The 21280-nt window shown below is 39.0% G+C and overlaps 2 protein-coding genes across 4 annotated transcripts in view; both read left to right on the plus strand.

Moving 5' to 3' along the window:
- The window catches only part of PIE1 (SNF2 domain-containing protein / helicase domain-containing protein), a 34632-nt gene extending 30451 nt beyond the window's left edge, over nucleotides 1–4181 (plus strand). For all 3 annotated transcript variants that reach the window (XM_028197455.2, XM_028197456.2, XM_028197457.2), the window contains 2 exons: nucleotides 1214–1740; nucleotides 3204–4181. In XM_028197455.2, the coding sequence (XP_028053256.2) occupies nucleotides 1214–1740; nucleotides 3204–3651 (975 nt within the window). In that variant the 3' untranslated portion in view covers nucleotides 3652–4181. The remainder of the gene's footprint in view (nucleotides 1–1213; nucleotides 1741–3203) is intronic.
- A 6706-nt stretch (nucleotides 4182–10887) lies between these two features.
- The window catches only part of LOC114257677 (cullin-3A), a 31356-nt gene continuing 20963 nt past the window's right edge, over nucleotides 10888–21280 (plus strand). The window contains exon 1 of the mRNA XM_028197454.2: nucleotides 10888–11147. Within this exon, the coding sequence (XP_028053255.2) occupies nucleotides 10999–11147 (149 nt within the window). The 5' untranslated portion in view covers nucleotides 10888–10998. The remainder of the gene's footprint in view (nucleotides 11148–21280) is intronic.

A 21280-nucleotide genomic window follows, 5' to 3' on the forward strand; every position in this document is an offset into this window, starting at 1 on the left:
TATTTGGTTTTGCTTGGTTCTCTGACATCATAAACAGTTTTGTAAAATTGTGGCTTATCTGCATGCTTGGATGTAAGATCGCAGCCTTCTAAAATCTATTTCAGTACCTATGCTGAGTCAATACTTCCATGGTAACTATAGACACCCTATGTTTACTTTGTAATTGTCTCAGCTCGACATTTTCCAGCCATACTATCTACCCAAATGGATTTTAAACTTACATTCTATCCTAGTATAATGGACAGTTCACTCTCTGGTTCTTGAATTTGTCCACTCAACAACCTAAATGTCACCATGGGATGATTTCCAACAAGAGATTTCCTGTAGCATTCCAGACTTTCCTTGGGTTTTCTGTCATACCTATTAAAATTGTAATTTTGTTGGCAGTATTTTAAATTTCCTGGAGTTCACTCACCCTTCTCTGATGAGTTGTATGTTTTTGCTCTAGTTTTTGATTTGGCTCCTTGAGTTTTGTATTGTTTTGTGATTTGCTCAAGTCAACTAGAATTTCTGATTCGGTTTGCCACTCTGTAGAAAAAACACATTAGATCATCTTCTATTTTTTTGGTTATTATTATCTAAATTGCTTATAAAAGTTACTATCATCTAAGATTTATCTATGGTGGTGTTTGGGAAGTTTGTGTGTTGGATTTTTTTTGATTTTTTCCACTAAAAGAATACTTTTTGCAAAACAAAAAAAAAAAACAAATCCAAACAAAATATCACATCCAACCCCATAATCATTTCATTTTTTCTCTCACAAGCATCACATCCAACCACAAAAAAACCCAACTATCTTCCCAAACACCAAAATTTTTTTCTTCAATAGTATCCTACAACTAAAAAAACCTACATAAAAACCTACTTCCCAAACACCCACTATGTTGATCTGATATTTTGGATCCAGTTACTGAATATGCCATGAGATTCATAATCCAGTAGCCATATGGTGAGAGCAGCTTATGCTGCTCTGGGGGCAGGGTTTGATTGTCCATGGCACCCAGGCTTCTTTAGATGCTTGTACATGGCCGTGCTGCAGCCTAAAAGCTACTTTGCTGTACCTGCAGCCTTTCAAAGGACACATTCAATCAGCCATCAATATATATGTAGTTTTTGGAAACCTGATTGTCATGTTATTTGTTAGAAATCTTTTCTGTTTCAATATTTTGTATTAGAATTTACAATAATGAGCTACTCTACTCGTTTGTGGTAGGATAATATTCGTGTGCTGTTGGATGTTGCCACTGAACTGCCTGATAATGAGTCACTTCTTCAGAAGCACTTCTTTGCACTGCTTGGTTCATTCTGGAGAATGACATCCCGCCTTGATCGCCGTCAGAGTTTTTCATCTTCCCGGAATGGCTTCCATACTGGTGGAAGCCATTCCACTTCCGTGGTCAGCCAGATTGGTCTGAATTCCACAAGGTGGCCATCAGAGAAGATGAAATTCACTAATTTAAGTCAATGTAGCAAGTTAGTAGCAGCTGCACTCTGTGATGCGAACAGTGCACGACAGGATGGAGTCTTGATTTTGAACCCGAGAGAAGAAACTCCAGCAGTTGTGGACCAGTTGGAGATTACTCTGGAACTTCAGAGAGAAAGAGGCGACTCTATGATTCCTTTGCCATCTGTTATAAATCTCTCAATATGTGGCCCGGATCCACCTGCTGCTGCAAGCATGCCTGCAGGAGCAAATCAGCATCTTAGATCTTCCCAAAGTATGGCTGAGAGCCGTTTCAGGTATGACTTCATGCCCTACAATTCACTTTCTTTTAGCTTAACAGTTTACTTCTGTATTTTCTGGACTCGATTATTCATTCTCATGGCCCTTTTCATGGTCAGAACGAAAGAATTGATTTCTCTTTTTCAATTTTTTTGTTATTTTTTATTTATTTTTCATTGTTGGTAAGTGTATATGATGAGACAAACAGATCTTTAAGGGCATAGTTGGTTCTTTTTTCCATTTTGACCTTCAGTGTCCAATCATGAACTTCCAATATGATATTTGAAGCATCAATTTTCCTTGGGTTCATTCATTTTGGAATCCTCTGGACATCACAACTGAAATCAGTTCTGTTTCCCCTTCTGTTGAAATTTGAATCATTTAAGTATGGACCCGTTCTAACAATAACGAATCAGCTCTTTTGCTTAATGCTCATAAATGTCTCATCATGGTGGCCTTGCTCCAGTCAATAAGATTCCTGATGCCCAAGCTCCCTTCTGCTTTAGGGTGACAGAGGTTATACAATTGAAAGTTAGCTCCTTTCAGCTCCAGTCCATAGAAAGGCTGAGATAATCTTTTCTTTTTAACACTCGAGGGTGAACCACCAGTGTGTTTGAATTCCAAAGAGCACATATTGTAATTTCCTTGCTGATGTTAACACATTTGCAACCCAGTTCCTAAGAAGATAATCTTCTTTTTCCATCTACCCACCAAATCCTTGAACTCTTCTTTTTTGGTTCGATAAAAAGAGGACACGAGGCGACCAGTGCATGGCAACCCTCCCTAGGCATGATCAAAGAAGCCCCAACCTGTTTGGAAGCTTGATAGGAGTCTAGACAGACCTGGCAATGTAGGGTACAACAACACGGGGGACCTACGGTCTCTCTCTTAAGAAGGATTTGAGCCATAGTCTAGCTCTAGCCCCACTGAGGGCGTCGTGGCGAGGAGCCAGTGGCCAAGGATTAATAGGAAAGAGTCTTGCCCTCGACTGTCGCCCCAGGAGACTCAAACTCATGTCTTCTTGATCACCAAACCACATAATGCGCCCCCCCCCCCCCCCCCCCCCCCCCCCCCCCCCCCCCCCCCAAACCACCACACACACACACACACACACACCAAGTCTCCACCCTTGGGGTGGTAAATCCTTTGTCTTAAACTTTTAATTGTAGTACCTGTATTGCAGAGTTTTGACTCTATTGTTCTAGATGACAAATGTGGTTGTGGTTGTCAGCTTGTTGTATTGATGAGGGTCTGATTCAACTTCTCTATTTTGTATATATTGTAGTTCTTTGTATACAATAACTATTACTTGACCACAAAAAAGAAAAATAAAGAAGAATGTCGGTAGATCTTTCAAAGGACATTTTCTGATGTTACTAGCAACTAATGTGATAGTATGCCACAAGAAGTTCATTACAATGCATGTAATTTTTTTGCCTGGAGAGGATCTCTTTCATATTTTGATGTTTTCTTTTCTCAGGACTGCATCAGGAGCTTGTATTGAAGGTTCTTTGGGTTGGGCTTCATCAGCCTTCCCAACAGGTGATATCAAGTATCGAACAGCATCAAAATCACCGTCCTTGGGAAAACACAAGTTGCCCATATGTGAGTCAGTCAAGCCTTCCAAATCAAAAGCGAGAAAAACTAATATGGTGTCTACTGATCAGCGTCACAGCTTAGTTGCTGATCCAGTGGTCCAACCAATGCTCACTGTACCCAACGATTCTAGTACGAGGTTTGATCTTCCTGATCCCGGAATGGGAATGAGAATGGATGCTTTTGATAGTAGTTCTACCTTTGACATGGACGAGGTCTCTTTTTTGGAGACGCAGGATTTTGATCTTTTCCCACATGACTACGTTCCTTGGTTAATCTCAGAACTAGATGAATGTTCTCCATCTTTGCCTGAATTCACGGATATTGGGTAGGTTTGAACTTGAAAACGTGAACCCACTTTATTTGGGTTTAAATGTTGTCATAAATTTTGAAGAGCAGGAATACTCTCTCTGCAAATGGTGTACCTGGTCAGTGAAAGTATCGAATACTCCAGACTAGACTTGGGAATCATTAGGTGCTGTCGGGTGCATGGGAAATCAGGAGGTAAGATGTGTTTGGGCTTTTGGAGTGAAGTGGAGGCTAAGAGTAAGGCTGAGTGTAACCAACTATTACACGTGGTTGAGCGTGGTCGTGGTTTCTGCATATGGGGGATGTGAGGTGTGTGACCTTGAAGAGCCAGGGGGGATGATGATAGATAACAGGGAAACACAATGTATAGATTAGTGTAGTAAGGAAAGTGGCTCTTGATCTTTGTTCAATTGCCTTGTAGGAAATCTGTGCTTATGATTTTTTTTAGCCGGTTGAGGACTGGTCTTTATTTTTGACACATTTGCTTCATAGAAGTAGAATAGGAGAAGGAAGATGGTTATAAATGAAAAAAATTTCAAAATTCAAATTTCAACTGTCCTCTCTCTCTCTCTCTCTCTCTCTCTCTCTCACAAATTTTGCAACAGGAGATCTTTGTTTTACACAATAGTAATGCCAGAGGTACAACTGAGTCCTCATGTTGTGTAGCCTTCCAAATGTTAAATCAATGGGTCCAACACTGTTTCGCTGAATTGAAATCTCCTCGGTGTAAATTTTAGATGTTATATTAGTTGATGTGAGATGTGATAGATAAGAGAAGGGTGAAATGATTTGCGTGCTCACTGTGATAAAATGGATTTTACTCATTTTCTTAATAATGATTTTGGTCTTTTATATTTGTATTTTGTAACCATTTTTTTAAATGACATACAAATTTTGTAGTTTGTTGAATCTTTGGCCAGAAGTAAAAAAGAAACTAATCTGAAAATGTGGTCTGCACTAGGGTTCGCGTTGAAATTGATTAGGGCTCTGTAATATCTGGATGACTTTCTATACCCTGTGATACTTGACCTTATTTTGCTACCTGGTAAATTGTTTCGATTTGATTTGATTTGATTTGATTTGTCTCCTCTCTTTTTCAAGATGTTTACGGTCCCCACAAAGTGGATTAGAGAGAAGTCCATTCCATTTTTCAAAGCAGGTTACGTTGAATTCATTTTGACCAGGATTTATTCATTATTTAAAGTAGGTTTTTTTTTTTAAAAATGTCAATCAATACTTTGTTTTCCTTAGAAATCAATCTGAACTTGCCTAGAATTTTCTTCCTGGCCAAATTTATTGACAAATTTCTTCCATTACAGATTGAACATGTTTCTTTTTTGGTGGTTTGATTAAATTTGACAAATCTGTTGAAATTTCAAAATCATTTTCATTTTTGGAATCCAGACCATTAACTTGAAGCACAAGAAGATGAGTGAAATCTAAGTTCATTTCATTGATTGGATCGGAAATAACAAAATCATACTCAAACTCAAAAGAAAAACTAGTGGTCAAGATCCAAACTCTGACGCACTATTACATTCAGGCTCAGACTCACTACTAGGCTTAGATGATTCATGATCCACTTTTATTTCATTTTCAAAATTCCAATTTTCTAATTTTCCGCTTGAATCCTCCATAAGTAGAGTGTAATCCAGCATGTTGACTTCTATGCTAAGCATTGCCATTTCATCTTCAATTTGATTTTTTGGGTCATTGAATGTGAACAAATTTTTCATAAAAACATCATATCAAACATCCGCCCAATCCAACAAATTCTGGAGCAGTTCGGAGTGCCACGCCTAGCATTTATCACGTTTTACTCTTGAGTAGGGCGGCCTCTTGGGGCCGGCGGATCAGTTTCTTCGTTGTCACTGCTGGATTCACTTTCTTCTTCTCGGCTTCCATCTTCTATCTTGGTAACTCGGATTGTAGGGTTGTTCATCTTTCCATTGGACCGTGCCATGATGACTTTTAGTAACTCCAAGGTAGTTTAATTGTTCACACTGTGTGCTCAACGACTTTAAAGTCTGGCCAAATCATATTCACCAATGGCTTCATCTTGTGAAAAATACTAGAAGTAACATTTGAAATCTGAATCATCAGAAACCTCAGATGGCACAGACTCTTCTACTGCTTGTTGCATGTTTTCAAAGTCAAACAACTCATCCTCCTCATTGCAAACTATGCTTGAGTTTCAAAAATCTTTTGAAAAAATTCCTCTTTTTCACCTTACAATTTAAAGGAGTGTAATTTTCATTGGAAAAACGAGTTTATAGGAAAATGATTTTCCCTTCAAACAATTTTTTTTGATAATTAACTGAGAAATTATTCAATGCTCCTGGCACAATACTCTATTCCATTTACAGTACTAGTACGAAATCCAATGTGAGAATTTTCAACAATTAATACATTTATGTGTGTGTGTGTGTGTGTGTGACAGAGAGAGAGAGAGAGAGAGAGAGAGAGAGAGAGAGAGAGAGAGAGAGAGAGAGAGAGAGATTTGCTTCATCTTCAATTTAGAAAACAATGCCTACGTAAGCCATGAAAAATCATAAATTAGACATGACAAACTTCTTGTCCCAAAAACTAAAAAATAAAATTTAAAGACAAGCTAGTTTATTTTCATCCAAAAACAAGAAAGAAAAAGAGGAAAAACTGAAATTAATAATAGGGGTAGACCGGCCAAAAAAAAAAAAAAGATATTAAAATTTAGGATATTTTGGATCTACAAAGGCAAGATACATGGGGTCATTGAGCCAAAGTTTAGCAAGAAAATCACAAGATGTGTGACCCCTATGGATTTCTTCCATGAGCCATATGGTTGCTTCAGCTTTAGCAGGATGCAGAAAGTTGTCCATTGGGATTTGTTCTTCCTCAGTGTTGATCCTTGCTTTGTCCCATTGTTTCAGCTGAACATTAGTGAGGTAATGCAAGGGTTGCTTATATAACTGTTTCAAAGATTTGGCTAGTTGTTGCCATGTATTGAAAGGGATAATCGACCCACGGAGTGTTGGAATTTCGATCTGTTTCATGTATTCTTGATACAATTCTGCATGTTTCAGCAAAGCATCTGCATTACAATACACAACTCTAAATAGTTTTTACAGTTTACAATATGATGATAATATAGTCAATTGAGATATAAAACTAGCTTGTGGGTAAAAAAATATAGTAAGTTATAATTCTTATAATCCGTATTCAATTTTAATTGATAACATATATGTAGGTCATCAAAATTAGAGTTTAAAAATAAAAAGGGGCATTCTAGTGGATAAGGCTCCTAACACTGCAAGTATGGGCAACGCCATAAATTTTTTTCCAACGACGGAAAATCTTAATATATGATTTTTTTTTTTACTATTTCACAAAATATAGGCGAGAGAGAGAGAGGAAAATAAAACAAATGGTTAAAGTAGAAGGACAATAAAAATGGTGGATGAATAAAATCAGAGTAACTTCTAAATCATGAATAAAATTTAGCATTTTTCAAATCCTCGCGAGGGGTAATTTTGATTTTTTTTTTTTTTTTTTTTGACAAAACTGTAGGAAATAACGTTATTTTCCAAAAGTTAGTGGTGCTAACTACTCCCACTAGCAACTTCAAATGGATTAATCAATGACTCCGAGATCTAGAAACGGTTAGATATGTGTAGCTTTACCTTGTATGCGTAGATACTTCTACCATGTTTTGAAAAGTAATGACTAGGTCAAAATGGAACAACCTTAAAAAATAGAGTTGAAAAAAAAAAAAAAAAAGAAGAAGAAAAAACAGATGTCAAAATGCCAATTGAGTGTACATACAATGGAGTTTTTACTCCTTTTGGTATGTATTGAAATGGATCCTAATTTAGGAAGGGGACAAAGTTGCTTCAAGGGTACATATCCATTTGCACACCATGTTTGATATTTTAAATTGAATGTGACCTTTGATGAAGAAGCATGTAAATGGAAAGGCTCAAAACTTCAACAATAATTTATACACAAAATGAAAGAGAGGGGGACAAACCTAAATCTTCTTTCCATTCCTTCACGCTTTCGCTAGGAGTTCCTCTTTGACACATTTTCCTTTTTCATTTTTGTAAGATACTGCTTGAGCACTCAGGTCATCAGATTCTGTATCTGAATCTAACGCTAAAGGTATATGTGTTTGCAACATTTTAATTTACACTAGAGGATAGGAAAAGAGGGAGGGGTGTCATAAGTTGGTCCATTATTTTTATACTCTTAAGTAATGACATGGTTTAGGAAAAAAAAGTAATTTGTATGTTGAAATTGACTTAATGTATTATGTGCAAATCTACTAAATGATAATAGATATGTATTACCAGTCTATTTTGTTTGGGGGGACATTTGTTAATGATAACGCATTTAATTCGAACAATATGATGTAAATTTAAATGCTTTTAAAAGTTCACGACTCGTAATAGCTGTCTAAGAGTTACTAATTTTTGGATGATGTGAAAGTAAATTGCTCCCCAAATTATTTGTTTATATAAATAAATGAATTAAGTTGGAAAAACTAATGGTGGATGAATAAAATTAAGGTAATTTTTAAATCATGAATAAAATTTAGCATTTTCCAAACCCTTGTGAGGGGTAATTTTGACTTTTTCTTTTTACAAAACAGTAAGTAAAAAGGTTATTTTTCTCAAAAGTTAGTGGTGCCAACTACCCCCCTTAGCCATTCTAATGGGTTAATAAGGAGGGCTGCTACTCACAACTATTTTATTTCTTTGGACCCCCTTTTTTCTATTTTTTTAATTCTAATTTTGTCCAAAGATAAAATTCCATTTATACTCTAATCATTGCTGTTGGGTTGATGGATCGCCGCTATCATCATTGCAAAGAGTGTGTGTGAGAGAGAGAGAGTCGTGAAGAAGAAGAAGAAGAAGAAGAAGAAGAGAAGAGAAAGAGAGAGAGAGCTGACCCATCACCATTGCAATCCACCTCGTCATCACCGTCACCACCATCGTAGCCCACCACCATCACGATTTCCACTTTCAAACCTAGGGTTTTGAGGAAAGAAAAAAAGAAGACACCCAACCCTCCCAACCCTACTCAAAATCTAGGGTTTTGCATCATTGGTGGTGACGAGGTGGTGGTGGTGGTGTTGTTGGGTAAAATGGAGGCTGTAGAAATGGAGAAAATGGAAGTTGGAGATGGAGAAGGGGGTGGTCGGAGATAAAGGGGGCTGTCGGAGAAAGAGAAAAGAAGAGGAGCGAGGGTGTAAAGAGGGGAGGGGTAAAGATGGAAATATGGTGGGGGGTATAAAGAAAAATATGTAAAATGTAATTTTGGATGGTGGGGGACCAAAGAAATGGGGCGTTCAAAGAAAAATATAGAGACATTTAGCAGGCCTCTTAATCAATGACTCTAGGGTCTAGAAATAGTTGGAGATGGAGAAGGGGGTGGTCGGAGATAAAGGGGGCTGTCGGAGAAAGAGAAAAGAAGAGGAGTAAGGGTGTAAAGAGGGGAGGGGTAGAGTTGGAAATATGGTTGGGGTAGAAAGAAAAATATGTAAAATGTAATTTTGGATGGTGGGGACCACAAAAATGGGGGGTTCAAAGAAAAAATATAAGAACATTTAGCAGGCCTCTTAATCAATGACTCCAGGGTCTATAAATGGTTAAATATATGTAGTTTTACCTTGCATGCATACTTTTATCATGTTTTGAAAACTAATGACTAGGTCAAAATGGAGTAGCCTTAAAATATAGAGTTAAAAAAAGAAAAAGAAAAAGAAAAACTGATGTCAAAATGTTAATTGAGTATACATACAATGGAGTTTAGGCAAGGGGATCCCAATTGAAATGGATCCTAATTTAGGCAAGGGGACAAACTTGCTTCAAGAGTATATATGCATTTGCACACCATGTTTGATATCTTAAATTGAATGTGACCTTTGAGGAAGAAACATGTAAATGGAAATGACCAAAACTTCAACAATAATTTATACACAAAATGAAAGAGAGGGGGACAAACCAAAATCTTCTTTCCATTCCTTCACGCTTTAGCTAGGAGTTCCCTCTTTAACACTTTCTCCTTTTTCATTTTTCTGAGGTACTACTCGAGCACTCAGGTCATTGGATTCTGTATTCTAATCTGATGCTGAAGGTATGTGTTTGTAACATCTTAATTTACACTAGGGAATAGGAAAAGAGTGAGGGGCGGCATAAGTTGGTCCATTATATTTATACTGTTAAGTAATAACATGGTTTAGGAAAAAGAGTAATTTGTATGTTGAAGTTGACTTAATTTATTCTGTGTATATCTGCTAAATGATAATAGATATGTATTACCTGTCTATTTTGTTTGGGGCGACATTCCTTAATGAGAACGCATTTAATTTTTTCATTTTTAGTACAATTATTTCATTTTTTCATTATAAATTAATTAGTGTCAATTAATGGGTTAAGTAGTATCAATCAATACTAAAATTATTAATTAGTATCAATTAATATAAAATTATTTCATTAATGGCTAAAATGCTTAATTATTATTATTATTTTATTTTTATTAAAAAAACACTGAAAACCTCAAAACAAAAAAAACACTGAAATCTATCGTCGGAGAGAAAGAATAGCAGTGACGAACCAATGCTGGAGAGAGAGTTGGTTGTTGATAGTCACCATCGAAGGTACAACGGCGATGGAGGATGGGCGACGACGACGAATGGTTGATCATCACCGTCGATCGTCACGCAATCGATCGTGACTCTAGGGTTTTAGATCGCGATCGTCACGTAGTCAATGGTTAGGGTTTCGATTGCGAAGCTAGGGTTTACAACACAATGATGGTGGTGAAGAGAGAGCAAAGAGAGAGAGAGAGAGAGAAGAGAGCTCTGGTTCATGAGTGTAAGAGAGAGGGAGAGCACTGGTTCGTGAAAAAGAGAGAGCACTAGTTCGTTGAGCGTTGAAAATTGCCTCTCTCTCTCTCTCTCTCTTAGAGAATGAACAATGATGCTTTGTGATTTATATAACGGCAATTTGGTAATGCTTCAAATTAGTAAAGGGCATTTAAGTAATTTTGTCTCTCAATTTTTAGTTTTCCGCTAAAGCTGAATGAGTTAAGCCCCCGGAGGCCACTCAGCCAAAAATCACTTTTTTAGCTTAATTTAGACTACAAAAAGTGATTTTAAACCCTATCAAACACACAAATTATAACTTAAATTAAGTTAGAAGCTAAAATATGTACCTTTTAAGCCACACCAAACAACAACCACAAAGGTAGACTGGATAAAAGCGCCGCCATATATATATGACTTCATAAACTAATCAGTGACAATCGTGAATTTTCAAAGCCTAATCAAAGCAGCCCTTGGATTGGATCTTCGAAATACAATCATTTTGGTGTGGGGAATTGGAAAGACGATGAATGCTCCTCCTCAGTTAGAAGATTTTAAGCATCGGGTCGTGGTGGATTCGAAATACGCAGACATGACTTGGAAGAACTTGGAACATGCGATTCACGAGATATACAATCATAATACTAGTGGCCTCTGTATGGAAGATCTTTACAGGTACATTTATTAAAATTTTATTTTTTGAGATTGCAAAACGAAGATGATATGATTTCCGATTCCTTGTTTTCTGAGTTTGTGTCTGTAATTGTTGTTTTGTGAATCGTTTCATACCTTTTGAAACCAAAAAAAAGGAAATCGAAAAGAGGTTTTAGTGATTCTTTGGTTTGGGCCAAACTGTTTGTCAACATGTTCATGGCATGGGTTTTTTTTTTGGGGAATTACCTGCCAGTTGTAGCAGGGAAAAAAAATTACAAATCAGTGGCTGAGTTTCTCAAATTTCAATCCGGTGGAGTGTGAAAAAAACTGTTCCAGAGTCATACCCTCTTTTGTCTCTTTCCCTGACACTCTCTCCAGTCTCTCACGTCTGTTCATCTCTCTCTTCTTTCTTTGCTTTTCATTTTTATAAATATTATAACTTTTAGGAAATTTATCCATAAATCCCATTCCAAAAAAGTATTTATTGAAAAGTCTAATAAATTTTCTTATAAACTAATAAGTCCTATTAAATTTGAAAAAGTATATTGTGAGGTCCTTCAATTTTCTGAGACAACAAATGTGGGTATGCTTCATACGGACATTATCATCTTATTAAACTTTTGCTAAATGTATCATTCTAATGTAATATCATTCTAATGTATGCACTATTGTCTTATAAAATTTTTGCCAAATATTTCATTCTTCTTAAACTGTGATACTATTGTTTTATTAAACTTAAAATGTGACAATGTGACATCATTCAAATGTGTGCACTATTGTTGTCTTATTATATTGCTGTCAAATGTGACAATGGGTCTTTTTAAAATTTGACAATAGACATTTGTGTATTATTGTTTTATTAAACTTTTGTCAAATATATCATTTTTAAAATATAACAATGAGATATCATTCTAATTTGTGCACTATTGTCTTATTACGTTTTCAAATATGAGTATGTTTCATTTGAGAGATTTTAATGTGAGATAGGACTTACGGGTTCATAAGATTATTTATGAGATTATATGGTCCATAATTCGTGAATATAAAATTTATTAGTAAATGCCCCATTTTTAGGTTATGATTTTTTTTTCCTACTAGTCATTCAACCACAAAAACTTTTATTTTGTGATTTTTTCCTCCCCCCAATTTTATTTTGCGATTTTTTTGACTTTCCCTTCTTCTCTTCATCCATTCTCTTCTCTCAAAGTCTCCTCTACTGTTGCTTCTCCTTCTCTCTATTTCTCCTCCTTCCCTACAGCTGCTTCCTTCCATCACTGTGTTTCATCATGGACCCATTGTTGGTGGTGCCCACTAGGATGTTTATGAAAAAAAACCTAAGTGATTCGTGATTTAATATAGATTAAATTGTAGTATATCTCAAACACACAAAACTAACAATCTAAATCATCTAACTCGTACGAAAGTGATTTAGATTGTTGTTTCTCAATAAATAAATCAACACAAGAGATTTAACGTGCAAAACCACAATTGAAGCACCTCCAATTGTGATAAAAAATCACGGGCCAAAGGCCACTAAACAATCCATTACGAAGATAATGAAATTACACAGGAGTACAAACAATTACCCAACTTACTCTAGTAATGTCTTCCACTCCTTGTGCCGCTTCCACCTACGCCTTCGTCTCAGGATTGATTAGCATGGTGTTGATTCCACAACACCCTAATTGAATCCACAACTACGAGCTACTTTGAACTCGTTCAAGGCATCTAAACTCAACTTCTTGGAATCCACCGGTGAACTCTCTTGCTAGTTGAATGGTAACAAACTACTTGATGTGTACAAATCTAATCAAATGAGATGGAAATCTCACAATGACATCAAGGAAAACAATGAAAAAACTCCCTAGCAACAACCTCAAGTGTTCTTGAGGTTGCAAAGACGGAAATGGGAGTGGCTAACCCTAAAGAACAGCATAAGATGCCTTGTATAGCAATTTTGGGCCGCACAGACAGCTTGAGCGAAGGAATGGTCGCTCGAGCGGTGAGTCTAGAACGTACGCACATAAGAGCCTTCGCTTGAGCCACCAAGTGTGCACTCGAGAAGAAAACGAGCTCTCAGAAGTTTTGTAGAGGAACTGATATACTGAGAGCAAGAAATCTTCACTCGAGCAACGACTTGGTTGCTCGAGCGGTGAGCCTAGAATGCGTGCGCACACAGAGCCTTCGCTCGAGCCACCAAGTGTGTGCTTGAGCGAAGAATGTGGGTTCTCAGAAGTTTTGTAGAGGGCCTGATATACTAAGAGCAAGGATTCTTCGCTTCAGCGACGACTTGGTCACTCGAGCGGTCCAAGAGAAAATAAAGGACAAAACACAAGGTTTACAATTAAAAAGTGATTTCCGCGGAATTGACAACACAAATAACCTAACAATCTCCCTCTTTGTCAATTCCCAGACAAAACACATCTAACATATTGTCCTAACAAAACACACGCTCTAGACACAAACCAAAAAACAAACCTAACCAATCTAAGCACCGTGCAAAGAGAAGCATCCTTGAAAGAAATCAAATAACACAGGCACTAGAAAAGATATGTAGATGATTAGTAGCAAGATATCCAAAACCAAAACCAAAACCAAAACCAAAACAAGCAACATGCTATCATCTATCAACACATACTCCCCCTTTTTGTTCAGAAGAGACAAAGGGATACAGAAAACAAGAGCCAAAAGAACTAAACAAGAACGAAACAATCAAAATATGTCCAGAGAGAATAAACAATCAAAACATGGTCAGTACATAAATACAAGAAGAAACAAAAAGATATAAGTAAAAGCATGTCCAGTAGATGATAATAAATCAAAGGAAAAGAAGAAAGAAAAAAAATGTCCAAGAGAGATAAACAAATATCATTGATCCAACGGTAGAGGAGGAGGCTGCTGCATCTGGATCAAAGAGAGAATCTGAGCAAGCTGGAATGAGGATTGATCCACGGCGTGCTCAATCTAGCCAATAGATGCCTCCAATGTAGTAAGGCGTGCATCGGTGGATGTCTCGAGGTCCGTGATTCGATCCGGCGGTGGAGGAAGAGGAGGCTGTTGCATCTGGAGTAAAGAGAGAATCTGAGCAAGTTGGAAGGAGGATTGATCCACTGCGTGCTCAATTTGGCCAATAGATGCCTCCAATGTAGTAAGGCGTGCATCGGTGGATGTCTCGAGGTCCGTGATTCGGGCATCATAGGCGTTCATTCGAGTATCTAAGCGATTAAAACGGGCAAACACGGCATGCTCGATCTGGTGTAGCTGTCCTCGGATAGAATGAGTCGGAGGAGGCTAAGGAGGCTGCTCCCCTTCACCCACAGCAGCAACATTAGCATCCAACTCATCTTCTTCTTCCATGGGGTCATCACCTGCACCCGAACCACCCACCCTAGACGAAGCCCCTTTAACATGGGCTTGACTCTAAGATACCGTCCTTTTGGTGACGAGTTTGATAGGGCGCACATACTCATCATCCGAAGAGGATAGGACACCAAGAGGAGTAAGGAAACGGTTTAGTAGACAACCATAGGGAAGACCTAAAGATTTCTTGCCCGCAAACACAGATATCATTTCGGCCACAATCATTTCGGGCATATTTATGGGAAGACGGCGGCCAATGCAATAGAGAACATATCCCTGATCTTGGGAAATGTTATAGCTGTGAGTCGTGACGTGGATGTTTGCACAAATAATGATATTAAGGAGGCGAAAATGGGGGACGAGTTCATTTTGCCGAATGAGTGCCCCAGGAACCCATGTTTAGGGGGTGCCACATAGTTCAGTGGCAAGCAGGTCAAAGTTGGCAATACGGGAGCTAAGAAATGAAAAGTGACAGTTGTGGACTTTGGAAATGTGAAGAAGAGACCTAATGATGTCCTGATCAATGGAAATTTCTTTATAGCGATCCCGGTTTTTCCTTCCTTTATTTATTGTATTCCGGACTAGGTTCCGCGGTTGTGTTGTTGTCTCATTCTCATTTCCTTGTTTGGTGTGTGTATGGTTAGCCTAGGTTAATCCAAGCCGAGGTCACCTTATGCTTAGAACCATCTTGGAACCACTTTGTTTGACCTCCACCCTCGCCTTGACATATTGGCCGAGATGTCATTATCTAGGCCGAGGTGTTCATCACCAAGGCCGAGATGTGTATTATCTAGGCCGAGATGTTACCTTTGCACCTAAGTGATCTTGTCCTGGAGTGGTATGACCTAGGCTGAGGTGTGGTACATCTAGGCCAAGGTGTGGCACAGCTAGGTCAAGTGTTGTCCTTCCTAGCCGAGATCATTGTTCCCCTACTTGCCGATGCCTTGTTCTTAGCCGAGATCATTACCTGTCGGAGTGCCTATGCTATCTTGCTTGTTGAACACACTTTGTCATGGTCTTGTCTTTTCGCTCAGTCACCTTTTTGAGTAGAGCCAACCAGCCGATGCCACGTGTCCGAGCTGAGTGTTAAATCAGCCGGGAGAGAGAGATATGTATCATTTGTTGTATGTCTTTGTTCTTGAGGAGAGAGAAGCTCTAGAAGAGGGAGAAGGAGTTCTTAGAGAAGGAATAGATTTCCAAGCTTGCTCGTTAGAGTTCAAACCGTTTGATTCGTGTTTTGAGGTTAGAATCTTAATCTACTCTTGTTGTTCTTATTGTTCATCTCGCTGCATTGCATGATCGAGCACGATTTGTAAGCCATGCATCGATTTAAAGTTTAGTTTTAGAAAGAGAAAGTGTCATTCATGTGTTCTTGAATAAAAAGCCTTGTTTGATCCGAAAGCTTGCATCAAGATTCATATTTTTGTGTTTGTCTTCATAAGATCTTCGAGTATGGGTATCCAGGTCCATGATTTTGAATTCATAGCATGAAATCTCAGATTTTGTAATGATAAGTTATGATCTTTGCATCCATGTCATTCATGTTCATGTTCTTCAAGAAAGGGAAACTCAGATTTTCCCAACTTCATTTCCTTGAATGTGGCCATCGGGGGCCACACCTCGGCAAGGGAGGTGTGGGACCTCGGCCAAGACCTGGATAGTGCCCATTATGTTTTCCCGAGATGAGAAACAGTATTTTGTTTCGGTTCGACTTAGTTTTGAAGGAATGCTGAGATAATTTGCATTCATGTAAAGCTTGTTTGAAAGTGCCTTCAATAGACTTTGCCATGTGTTTGTAGGACTTGGACTCTCCCTTGACCCCGACGTTGAAGAACTATGTGAGTGGTATTTTTAATAAAGCTATGTTATAAAGTTTTGATGAAGCTTTGCTTTGTTTTGAAAAGTAGTTGTTAAGCATGAATGATTATCCCCATTTTGTGTATCAAGTGTTAGTCTTGTTTTAGATAACAACCTTTGAAAGTCCGTACGTGCTAGGGGACTATAAGCATTTGTAGCACAACCTTTGAAAGTCCGTACGTGCTAGGGGACTATAAGCATTTGTAGCACAACCTTTGAAATTCCGTACGTGCTAGGGGATTATAAGCATTTGTAGCATAACCTTTGAAAGTCCGTACGTGCTAAGGGACTATAAGCATTTGTAGCACAACCTTTGAAAGTCCGTACGTGCTAGGGGACTATAAGCATTTGTAGCACAACCTTTGAAAACGTCACCCCTTGAAACTTGAAAGCCTTGAAAGACTTTGATTGATGAAGCTTGAAAGACTTGTTAGATGAACTTGTTTTGTCATTGATTTTGTGCATGATATAATGTGTATCGCTTTGATAAAGATCTCAGATATTATTCATGCAAACCCTCTATTACTTGTACCATTCACTGAGTATCCAAGCTCACCCTCTTTGTATATATGTAGGTGATGAGCAGGACGGCGGTGACACCTAGATGTGCTTTGCAACTTATTTTGGACTCGCATTTTGTAGCATCTTGAAGATCATGCTTCTTAGCTTGAAATTCATTATGTTTTGTATATGATGGCTTGAGAAGCCTTTTGGTTAAGATGTATTTTGTATTTCATTTTATTGTATCCAATATGTAAAGCTATGTAAAGATGTATGCCATTTCATTGGACTTATGCACAGCTTTTATGGACTAGTTAAATTTGTATATATTGCTTCCGCACATGTAGGCCCCCATATGTAATACTCTGATTGTGTGTGAATCTTGAAAGTTGGCCTTCGGTAATCTCGGATTACTGGTCATCACGGCACCATTCTACTAGGGGCGGAATAGGGTCGCGACAGATTGGTATCAGAGCGCGAGTTCCTTATAGTACGCTACTCACACACTTCGAGTCCTAAAGAGCATAGGATTTTCCCTTAGAATTGATGTTAGGATTGCATCATAATGCTTGCTACTTGACAATGTGTGCATCATCTCGGCGTGACTATCCGTTATTTGCATGCATATTATTTGATTGTTCTGTTTTAAAGTCACATTTTGCATACTCTTAGCATCGTGAAGAGGGGTAGACCACCAGTTGGCCGAGATTATCCTGAAGACAGATTGGATAGATTAGAGAGATTGGTCGAAGGTTTGGTCCATGAGTTGAGATAACCTAGGCCACAAGACACTTGTACTACTTCCACCCAGGCCGAGTAGACAAACGGCCGACATGCTGTTCCACCACCACCTCCTCCAGCGCCACAAGTGCCTCCACAACAAGCTTTATATGGGGACGGCACCATAGCCCTGATTCGAGAGTTTAAGAAAATGAAACCACCGAGATTCTGTGGGGGTATTGAACCGATGAAAGCCGAAGCATGGGTTTTGGAAATAGAGAAGTTATTTGAGATTTTTCCCAGCACCAACGCCCAAAATGTGTCATTAGCAACATTCACGTTGGACGACGACGCACGAAGATGGTGGATGATGACTAGGGAAGGTAACCCAGGTTTGACTTGGGCTAGATTTTTAGAATTGTTCTACAACAAGCATTTTTCCCTTAGTGTCCAAGATCGCAAGACCACAGAGTTCCAGACTCTGACACAACGCAACAAGACAGTGGCAGAATATGACCATGCCTTTACCGAGCTGGTGAGATATGCGCCTCACATGGTCGATGATGAATATAGAAAAGCCAGGAAGTTCGAAAGCGGGCTTCGTGGGCCGATACAAGACCGAGTTAACATGCTTAACATGCTGACCTACGCCGGAGTATTGGATAAGGCCATCCTTGCAGAAGCTAATTTGAACCGATACCAGAATTCAGGAGAGAGCCAGAGGAAGAGACAGAACTATGACACTCGCCAAGTTCCGTTTAACACCAAGAAGAAAGCGAATGTGGGCAGCTCCAGCAACTCGAACCAGGAAGGTAATGCTAAGCCGACGTGTGGAAGTTGTGGGAAACCGCATTCTGGAGTTTGCCGTTGGGTATCAGGAGCCTGTTTCGAATGTGGCGAAATGGGTCATCGCGTGAAAGACTGTCTGAAGGCAAGGACTGATGATGATAAGAAGAATGGGAATTCCTCGGGCTCTGCACAGAGAAATAACATCGGGAGGCCCCAGACGAGGCAGGGCAGAGTTTTTGCATTAGCACCAGGAGACACTCAGAATGCTGAGACAGTCGTGTCAGGTATACTCCCAATCTGTTCCCAAGATGCATACATATTGATTGATTCGGGCTCTACACATTCATTCGAATCTGTTAAATTTACCGAGAAGTTAAATAGAGAACAAGAACCCCTTATGTGTTATATGTGTCTACTCCAACTGGGAGAACTATGATTGTTGCATCCATTTATAGGGCGTGTGTTGTTGTGATTGAGGATGTAGAATTATTAGTTGATTTGATGCCGTTGAACATAACTCACTTTGATGTCATTTTGGAAATGGATTGGTTAATAGCAAATCATGCATCCATAAATTGCATTTCTAAGAGCGTCACACTGAAATCCCCAAACCAAGCCGAGGTTATTTTCCAGGGTGAGGGAGTAGTATCCCCACCTTACTTGATCTCATCCATGAAAGCCTATAAGTTGATCCAAAAGGGGTGCCATGGATATCTGTGTAGCATATTAAGTAATTTGAATGGAAAAGTTGAGTTAGCCGACATCCCCGTGGTTAGAGAATTCCCCGACGTCTTTCCAAATGACTTGCCTGGCCACTTGGTTGATAGAGAAATAGAATTTTCCGTTGACATCATGTCGGGAACGCAACCTATCTCCAAAACACCCTGTAGAATGGCCCCAGCTGAACTTAAGGAACTGAAACTACAATTACAAGAATTGTTGGATAAGGGATTCATTAGGCCGAGCACTTCACCATAGGGAGCACCCGTTCTATTTGTTAAGAAGAAGGATGGCACACTTCACCTTTGCATTGATTACAGAGAGCTTAACAAGGTGACCATTAAGAATAAGTACTCGTTGCCTAGAATTGATGATTTACTTGATCAACTACAAGGAGCACGAGTCTTTTCAAAAATTGACCTTAGGTCGGGCTACCATCAGCTTAAGGTTAAAGCCAAGGACGTTGAGAAGACTGCTTTTCGGACAAGATATGGTCACTATGAATTCCTGGTAATGCCTTTTGGAGCGACTAATGTGCCTGCAGTATTCATGGATTTGATGAACAGAGTCTTTAAGCCGTATCTAGATGAGTTCGTGGTTGTTTTTATTGACGACATATTGATCTATTCAAAGAGTACAAATGAGCACGAGAATCATCGGAGACTTGCCCTACAAATCTTGAGAGACAGAAAGTTGTATGCTAAGTTGAGCAAATGTGAGTTCTAGCTTGCCAGCATTTCATTTTTGGGGCATGTAATTAATGAGGAGGGCATCTCAGTTGATCCCAGCAAGATTGAAGCCGTTGTGAATTGGCCGACGCCGACCAATGTGTCCAAGGTTCGTAGTTTTCTGGGTTTGGTAGGTTATTATAGGAAGTTCGTGAAGGATTTCTCAAGGATTGCAATTCCGTTGACACAACTAACTAAGAAGGGAACGGCGTATGAATGGACCGATGATAGAGAGTTAGCTTTCCAAGGATTAAAGACGAGGTTGGTCACAGCACCAGTTCTTGTCCTACCATCAGGTAATGAGGAATTTCAGATCTATAGTGATGCTTCACATAAGGATTTGGGTTGTGTATTAATGCAAGGCGGTAAGGTTATAGCGTACGCATCTTGTCAGTTGAAACCTCACGAAAAGAATTATCCTACCCATGATCAAGAACTAGCAGCCGTGGTGTTTACTTTGAAGATTTGGCGACATCACTTGTATGGGGCTTCTTGTCAAGTTTTCACAGACCATCAGAGTTTAAAGTACTTATTCACTCAAAAGGAATTAAACTTGAGGCAGAGAAGATGTCTTGAGTTATTGAAAGACTACGACATGCAAATTCAGTATTTCCCAGGTAAAGAAAACTTAGTAGCCGATGCATTGAGCAGAAAATCAGTTGGAAGTTTGGCATGCTTAACCATGATTTCAGTGGAACCGACCGTTATAGAGGAAGTGAAGGCCAGATAAATAGAAGACGAATTCTTCAAGAAAGTTGCCGATGAGGTTGTCACTAGGCCGAGGTCAGGGTACACTATTGAAGATCAGGTACTTAAGTTTGAAGGAAGACTGTGCGTGGCCGCCATTCCAGAGTTGGAAAGGAAGATTCTGCAGGAATCTCATGGTTCCAGATTTGCTGTTCATCCAGGGAACACCAAGATGTATCAAGATGTGAAACAAACTTTTTGGTGGCCGAATATGAAAAGAGAAATAGCCGAGTTCGTATCTCAGTGCTTACATTGTCAACAAGTGAAAGCAGAACACCAGAGGCCAGTAGGGCTACTTCGACCTTTGTCGATTCTTGAGTGGAAATGGGAACACATCTCCATGGACTTTGTGGTTGGTTTGCCGAGGACACAAAAAGGCATGGATTCAATTTGGGTTATTGTTGACAGATTAACAAAGTTAGCACACTTCTTACCTATTCAAACCATATTCAATGCTGACCGACTTGCTGTATTGTATATGAATGAGATTGTGAGACTTCATGGAGTGCCAATGTCCATTGTGTCAGACTGAGATCCGAAGTTTGTTTCTAGACTTTGGCAGAGTTTACAAAGAGCTTTGGGAATCGAGTTGAAGTTTAGCACATCTTTTCATCCCCAGACCGATGGACAAACAGAGAGAACGATTCAGACACTCGAAGATATGCTCAGACTATGTGTGTTAGATTTCAAGGGAAGTTAGGACGTACATCTACCGTTAGTAGAATTCGCTTA

The sequence above is a fragment of the Camellia sinensis genome, chromosome 7 (assembly GCF_055761805.1).
Source record: "Camellia sinensis isolate YWXY chromosome 7, ASM5576180v1, whole genome shotgun sequence".
Classification (NCBI taxonomy): Eukaryota; Viridiplantae; Streptophyta; class Magnoliopsida; order Ericales; family Theaceae; genus Camellia; species Camellia sinensis.